At 38.3% G+C, this 8771-nt stretch overlaps 1 protein-coding gene across 1 annotated transcript; it reads right to left on the reverse strand.

The window, feature by feature from the left end:
* Positions 1-4559: 4559 nt before the first annotated feature.
* LOC104417533 (major allergen Pru ar 1) lies at positions 4560-5267 on the reverse strand. The gene is made up of 2 exons (XM_039300493.1): positions 5079-5267; positions 4560-4760 (listed from the first exon to the last, which is right to left on the reverse strand). The coding sequence occupies exons 1-2, from the start codon at positions 5265-5267 to the stop codon at positions 4560-4562; spliced, it is 390 nt and encodes a 129-aa protein (XP_039156427.1).
* Between the last annotated feature and the right edge of the window lie 3504 nt (positions 5268-8771).

Raw genomic sequence — 8771 nt, forward strand, 5'->3', positions numbered from 1 at the left:
TAGAATTGTATGGGTGCTAGACACAACCCAAACACTATCATACTGGACGACCATAGAATGGTACGAGTCTAGGGAAAATAGTCTCTTTGTGAAGCCATGTTACTATTTTGGGCGGTTGTAGAATGGTACAAGTCCTGGACATGTAACACCAATCTATCTTGAGTTACTCTACCTTCCTCGAAGGTAAGTTATTCTAGGTAGGTTCCTTTATCATTTGCATTAGCATTTTCATGCATCACATAAATTGCATTTCAAAATGGGATTCATTTTCCCAACAAAAAAAAAAGGTTCACTTAGTGCATGTGCATGATCAAAATTTAGGTTTCAATTTGTTTTTGAAGGTAACCTCTACGAGCTTACGTTCAAAGAGGGGTAGCTGTTGACACCTAAATTTTAGCAACCTAGTCATTGATTTTTTTGCATAAAAATTAGGATTTAATTTTAACCCCTAAAAAAAATGCATCAGAACAAATAAAATGTGGAAAAAATGGGAAAATTGATTTGATTGATTATGCATGGAAGTTTGAAATTCTGATGAATATTCAGATTTTGATAAATGCAGAAACAATTAAAAATCAGGTGAATAAATGGTAAAGATTTTGATAAAATGGAAAGAATAAACTAAAATCGAGCTGATTGTGAAATCACGTTTCGATTTGTGGCTTTGATTTAATACAACAGAAGATAGAAAGTCAAAAGTTGCTATAAAAATGGCTATCTGAAAATCACTATAAAAGGAGCCACAATTTTCGTGACCGAGGGCAAAATAGGTGAAATGTTGATTTTTTAGAGTAGAATTTCGAAAAAGGAGAGAGAGAGAGAGAGAGAGAGAGAGAGAGAGAAAATCGGGACTGTTCATCTTCCCGAGGGTCCCCCCCGACCTCGCCGGCGCCGCATCTCCTCGGTGACCCCCTTTGATTGCATCGGCGGCCGAGCCACCGACCTTTGCCAGTTGTAGTCGCCGACCGTTGCCCCCACGCCGCCGCAACCACACCACCATCAATCTACCTCCAACGCATCCGCCAGCCCCCACGAGCAGCACCGTCACCTCGTTAATCCATTGCCGGAGCTGTAACCCGAAGCTCGTGCCGCCCCGATGCCCCGCCGTCGTTGCTCGCCCTCTGCAGCCTCGACGCTGCCTCCGCTCACCGCCTACAGATCGAGATCTCCACAACAACCGATCCGATCGATGCCGTCCCTGCCTCCTCGTCCCTGCTGCGACCCAACGACGTCGTTACCCCAGATCTGCCTCATCGGATGCAGCACCCTATAGCTAGATCCAGATGCTAGAGCTCCTCGCCGCAACCACCCGAGGCCTCTTGCCGTCCCTACATCGCCCCACCATTCGAAGCCCATGACCCGACGACCCTCGGTCCGCGATCCGTGCTCCAGCTCCATCGCCCCTCCTCTGCCCACGAAGTTGCCGCCGCTGCCAAGCCAAGATCTAGATGCCAAAGCTCCCCGCTGCGCAGCTTCCCCGCAACGCCCCTTGCCGAAGTCCTTCGCCGGTGCCTCGTCTCGCCGAAGACCCTCGCCGGCGATTCCCAAAACCAGCAGCCAAGATTTCCTTTTTCTTTTTGTTTTAAAAAAAAAAAAGAAAAGAAAATTAAATTAGGTATTTTTGCTTTACTTTATTAAGCAAGTTTAGGTTTTTTTTTTTATTTCTTATTATTATCTCTTTATATTTTGTTTTCTTCATTTGAAATACTTCTTTATACATAATTGAAAATCCCAATATATCACCTAATTCGCAACTACGCTAGGGTTTTTTATTTCATCTATAAGGCTTTAGATGAAATAATTAATCAAGTGAGAATAAAATTGATATTTTGATCTTTAAGGCTTAAGATCAATTTATCGATTTTATCAACAAATATTACCCCTTCATCTGAACGATGTGTGATATTTTTGATGATTTTGAATGATCTGTCTTGTCTTGATTACTTTATTTATTTTGAAATGTGGTTGAGTTAGAATATTGCATGCTTTAGGGTTATTTGCATATTTAGATTAAGCATTTTATTTATCATGGATTATCGAATTAAAAAAAAAACATAAATTTAGGATGTTAGATTTTTGTTTCATTAGCTTAAATTGCATGTCTAATTATTTGACTTTTTTTTTATTTTCGAAATTAATTTAAAAAAAAAAATCATCATGCATATATCATGTAAAATTAAGGCATTCTTTGTATGTCATTGCATGTTAGGATAAAATTACATATTTCATTTTAAGGTTAGATTGATTTAGATAGATTGCATCTTAGGTTAGAGATTGCTAAGTTAAGATAATATCTTGGTTTAAATTAGGGTTTAGCCTGACCTAGTCCTTAATTTAGCTAGATAATTTTCACATTTTTCTAATTTCGAATTTCATAAAAAAAATACAAAAAATGTCTTAGGATAAGTTAATTCCATTTTCTATGGTAAATTGCACATTTATTAAGAAAACACAAAAAATGTCATTGCATGTCATATAGAATTAGATTCATGAAATGCATGCCATCTAGTGATTGTGGTTAGGTCCATTTAGCTAGAAATTGTCTGTCATTAGGTCAGATTGCATGCATTGCATGAAGCCTAATTCTCATTGATTAAGTGAAAAAAAAATTGTGTGTTAATTAGAAATCATATCTAGGATTGTTGATGTGAATTCTGATCTAACATTGCAAATGCTTTCGTTGCTTTAAGGTAAGTTTTGCAATTTATTTATTTCTTTACTTAGGTGTTGAATTGGTGGTTTGCGCACATGCATGATCACTTCACATGTTAGGGAAATAGATTTAAAATTAACTCAAATTGCCTACAAATTTTTTTTTGAAAATAAAAAGAAATGGTACCAAAGGGCATTAGAGAAGTCTAGTGTAACCAAATCCTTGTACCCAAAGTCTCTAGTTCGTAGGAGTAAAATAATTCTTCCCATTATTTTACTTAGGTGTCTAATCGACCTACCGTAAACCAATTAATGGCGACTCCTAGATAAAATCCATTTGTATGTTAAGAAATTTGAACTTAAGTCACGAATTGGTATGGGCTTGGGAGAGCCTAAGTTAAGCCTAGGCTTAACAATCCATTAGCCAAACTCTAGGTGGTGCACCTGAAAATTTGGTCGCAACAATCTCGGTTTGCAGAAAAATCTTCGGAAGATGAGTTGACAGTCCTAAAATGAATCATGACACGACCAAACTTTCAATTTTTGAAATCGAATTCAAATTCGCGGTTAATTTCAATCTAGCGTCATTTTAGCGTGACCTAACTTACCGAGTAGCTTTTAGAAATTTTTGGTATAATTGATCCGTGGTCGATTTATTTTGAGTCACAATATACATCTTCAATGCATTGACGACTTTCGGTTGTCGTGAAAATCTCAAGATTTCATATTCGGACACAGGGTACCAAAACGACAGAAAAATCGGTCTAGTGCCGATCGACGAGAATTTGCAATCTGGTGGAATCACCCACACTTTGATCACCTATTTTAGTCGGACCGACTTATCTTTGATCCCTGATCGATTTTTAACTGTGTTGTAATGATATCTATATATGAGCACGGTCAGGTAGTCGATTCCTAGTTGAATTATCAAGTCTATTGCATTAAAATCCTTTAATGGCTTCCCTAGATAGTCTAGTTATCTCATAAGTGATCAGCTTAGAAAATAGCACTATAGGCGCGTTGATGATATGCCCGATTTATTTAATTGAAAACATGACCGAAATTTCATAATGTCACAGTTTAGGCTTAGTAATCCATTAGCCAAACCTTAAGTGGTGCGCTTGAGGTTAGGTTGCGACAGCTAGTTTCTCGCACATCAATGGGCAGCAGAAAAAAAAAAAGAATTCTACAGTTTCGTGCAAAAAAAAAAAAAAACATAATTTTTTCCATGTTGATAAGACTCGAGAAATGTTGAAATTTGCAGAAATGTTGATGAAAAAAGGACAGGTCGATCTCAGAATTTAGCACAGTTGATTGGGACGTTAAAAAAATTTTAGTTTAGAAATTAAAGGTCATTTATATAAATCCCATAAAATGTGCTCAAACGGGATACTGTAGGTTTTGGCTACCTACGTAGTCATAAGTTAGGACTTAACCGGGCTTTGAGACTTAAATTCTATTGTTTGATTTCGGCTCATATAGTATCTTCATCCATTTTAGCTAGTCTTTTAATATCGTGAGAGGCCTTATTAGGAAGATACATGTATATTTTCAAAATAAACAACTATCTATTTCTTTCCTTTGATTAGAGACGTAACGCCATTTGGCAAAACTGTTTAAAAGCAAATATCAAACCAAGCATGTCGTGAGAAAAAAATTAGATGAGATTTCTTACGAAATTAGAGGGAAATTGAAAGTGGTATTCAGGAAAATGCTAGAATGCTTTCATAGGATGAATCACCAATGATCCACCGCTTTAAATGAGGTACAAAGTATGTATCCTTGTTGCCATCCACGCTCAAAAGGACGGTCATGTCCATCACCAAAAGACAAGCCAAACACTCACTACAGAAGACACAGAGTACCACGAGTAATTCCAGATTTATTTGAGAGAAGAACTTCCGGAATTAAGCATAAGCATCCGGGTTTTGGAGGAGGTATGCTTCGACGGCTATGTATATTCCTAAGCCTCTCTCTCTGCCAGCCTTGATTTCTTCTTCATTGAGCTGAAAATTGCCCTTGGTGTAGTATGTGCTGGCTATCCTGCTCTTGCTCCCGCCGTCTGGTGTCGGCTCGAAATTAACTTCGTAAGCAATGGATTCAAACTTCTCCATCAATTGACTGCCTTCAATCAGTTTGTACACACACGTCAATGTCTCTTCATCTAGCATATCTACTCGGCTCTTAATGAAACTGAGTTCCCTACCTGCGTATGAAATGGGAGATACGTACTAATTAGATTTGAACTAATCACAGAAGACAAATATCTTTAGGAAAATTTGCCTGATCAAACAATATAGCATCTTAACAATCATCGTGTTTTTCTTTTTGATGGGCCATCTTATTTCTATGTCATTACTTACGAAAATGTGCAATTCCATTACACAAGATTGGGAGCGTCAATACTTAAAAACACCCGAAGAAACTTTACCTTCAGTGAAATTGATTTGCATAATGGTTCCGGCTCCTCCGTCGCCTTGGACGATGTCAATGCTCCCGATAGCTTCAGGCATGAGCTTGGGGATAAGGTTGTGGAAGTCCCCAATCAAGGCCCTAAAGAATCTCGCCGCAGGAATGGGGGAACTGTACTCATCACTCAATTTGAACACAACCATGATCGATCTCTAGGGACTCGCCACTGAAATTATACGAACGATGAAATCAACTTTGCTTGAGCTTAGTGTGAAGAAACGGCAAGGGAGCGCACTATTTATAGGTCCGAGAGGAGGTAGCCCTCGTTGAATCGGAGTATTTTTTTAATGGCTCCAAAGCCCCAAAGATATCTTTCCTCGTCGCGATTCAGAGGAAAGTTAATAATTCTCTCTATAATAACTAGTAAGGGTATGTTCTGAGGTGCGAAGTCGGAGAGAAGAGTTGATCGGGGCAGGGCGTGATTCTAAAAGCGGGGCTATGGATAATACATGATGGTTAGAGTGTGGTGTAGTGAATGGAAAAACTTGCGGCCATGCGATTCGTGTTGCATCTCATCGTCTTATAATGCACACTTTCTCGAGAAGTCCACTTAATCCGAGAGGATTCTTAAACTGATTATTTCCTCGTGCCACAATGGCAACTTCGTGTCCCCCACACTAAATGTTAACCTCGCCGATGTACCTTAATAATCGAACCGAAGGGCTTGACAAACAAAGTGAATGCCCTCATCAACCCCACTTGCATTGACGAATTAGCTTGCTAAGACAGATCAGCCGGTTCCTAAGGCTGTAAAAGAGTAAAGGGCTATCGTATAACCTTACAAAGAATTTAATTCAATGCTGAAGTTGGATGACAACTAAAAGGTCTCGACTTAAGTTATGATTAATTGGCCACTTGGTCATGTGTTTTCAAGGATAATCTCTTATGCCTTTTGATGGTGCTGTTATTAATTATACCAGGTCAATTAATATATCCAACCACAAATATTCGAAGTGTTTGCATGCGAGTTGTTGTCAAGGCTTTGTCATTTCTTGATCAAGAGATGCTAAAGAATATATTTCGTGCTTCATTGTTTTCCCATTAAATGCTCGCTCCAATTTGAAGTTGAACAGTTGGCTTCATAAGATCATATATTGCTATAACTGGAAAGAAAAGAAAAGAAAAGAAAAAATAAGATGGATAGCGTCAAACAGATCTACCAAGAGCTAGAATCGTTGTAAATTCAGCATAGTTGACTATGATCATTAATAGAGCATATATATACTCAATCACATAAACTTGTTACAAATTTATATAGAAATATTTTTTCACCTCTAATCTAGTGATAGAACTATTTGGGTTACGACTACAATGCAAAGAAAGGCCTAATCCTAATCAACCTTTCTTTTGAATCACAACAATATACATTACACGTCAATTTTAAATAGATGGAATGCAATCAATGGAAGGAACAAGCTAAGGGAAAAATGCTACCCATGAAAAAGTGCATCCAAATTTCTTCAAATGCATGAAAATAACTTCGTTTACTAATTTGCAACGTGCATTTGATATATGCATCGCCGCAACATTATTATACCTTAACTGTGCTCCGAGGCACTTTTTAACAAGGCAACGTGCTATAGTAGAATTGGAGAAACTTTATTGTAATAGCAACAACATTAGCACTCTCAATCAAGGATTTCACATAGAGAAGACCACATTATAATTAGCAGAACTTAATTGGTCCACAAAGAGAGATGCAGAATTTGCTTCAAACAGAGACAATAATACTAACAAAAGCTTTTAGGCAGAGGCCTCGGGGTTGGCGAAGAGATAGGCCTCCGCGGCCTTGAAGACGGCCATGGCCTTCTCTTTCCCGGCTTTGATCTCATCCTCACTGATCACAATGCCTGGTTTTGGGTGGTAGTTGCTCCTGTTCGTGCCCTCACAGCCCCCATCGGGAGATGCCTCCATCTTGATATTTCATAAGAGCTCGACTCGATCTTGTCAGCCAATTCGCCTCCCTCCACCATTGTGCAGCTGTACGTCATCTTCTCGTTGCCCAGTGCATCGACTCTGGCTTTGAGTACTTCATTTGACTGCCTGTATTTAAAGGGCAATTACGGAATTAAAGTTGTCATTATCATTAGGTGTATTATCAAGAATCTCTCGACTCTGGTTAAGCCTTGCGGTAAATAATGAGGTTGCATCCTTGTGTCGAAGAAGAGGACAGTCAATTTAGGTCCTTCAAACCTCAAGATGGCATTCCGATGAGAAAATGTCCACTTTACCATTAAATGCTGGCTCCAATTTGATGATGAACAGTTGGCTTCATAAGTTCACATATTGCTATGACCGGGAAAGAAGAAAAAAGAAAAGATGGATGGCATTGATCAGATCTACCACAGGCTAAAATTGTTGTAGATTCGGTATAGTTGACTATGATCATTAATGATAGAGCTTATATACTCAATCACAAAAACTCATTACATGCTTATATAGAAATATTTTAAACATCTTGACTTCAAATCTAGTGGTAGAGCTCTTTGGGTTAGAGTCACAATGCAAAGAAAGGCTAAATCCAAATCAAACTTTTTTTTTTTTTAAATCACAATGATATAGATATTACGCATCAATTTTAAATAGACGGAATTCTCTAAAATTTAACATCTCAAAGCATTGAATGCATTCATTGGAAGGAACAAATCAAAGGAAAAATGTTCTACTGTAATAAGTACATCCAAATTTCTTCAAAAACATAAAAACAATCCTGTTCACTAATTTCCAAAGTACATCTGATGTAAGTTACATTTTAGCAATTGGACCCTCTCTTATATCTTATATCCAACGAGAATTGGTGCCTTTCAGTGAGCAACTAGTACAATCTTGGGATCAAGCCTTTTTATTTGAAGTAAGCTCCTTGGCCAGCTTTCATAGCAGAAGGGTAATTCTCCAGTAGCTCTTCCACCCCCTACTCTCCATGGGAATTTATCTTACAGTTCCCAACTATAGTTGCCACTCAATGTTGAGTTTGAAAAAATGCCAGAATAAGGACAAGGCAATGGACTATGAGACTCTAGCCGAGAATTCAAATTTGAAGGAATATACATTGTTAAGGGAAAGTCTATGGAGGCTCAAGCAAATCAAATAGGTATGGAGCTTAATTATGCTATTACGGATTGTTTTTTTTTTTTTGAGTATCTTCGCTTCAACACCTTAGCCAAGTCAAGTAAGAAGACTTGGTTAGGGGTCTACCTCATTTATCACCACACTTCTCAACATGCGAAGGGCTTTAGCAGCTAGGCAAGCAACACCGTAGCCCTTTGAATCCAAGTGACAAGCCCCTTTATCTTAAATGGAAATTAATGAAATGTCATCTAAGTCCTCAAAATCATGAGCTTGGGACTAGAAATGCAGAGGATTGGCTTAGCATGTTAATCTGCTCTCTCGTAGAAGGAATGGATGGAAGATAACTTGCAATCACAATGGTTGTAACAAAGTTCTTGATGACAGGGAACTACATACGAAGATGGCACTAGTTAGAAGGCCTTAGGACTTAAGCTGGCCAAAAATAAACTCTCCTCTCTATTAGATTGACCTTCCCAGATGGATTGTTCCATAGCTTGCTTATTAATATGTTGGGTTACGCTAGTTGCAACATCATTATATCTTAACCATGCTCCGAGACACTTTATAACAAGGCGGAA

Source organism: Eucalyptus grandis, chromosome 8 (assembly GCF_016545825.1).
Source record: "Eucalyptus grandis isolate ANBG69807.140 chromosome 8, ASM1654582v1, whole genome shotgun sequence".
Lineage (NCBI taxonomy): Eukaryota > Viridiplantae > Streptophyta > Magnoliopsida > Myrtales > Myrtaceae > Eucalyptus > Eucalyptus grandis.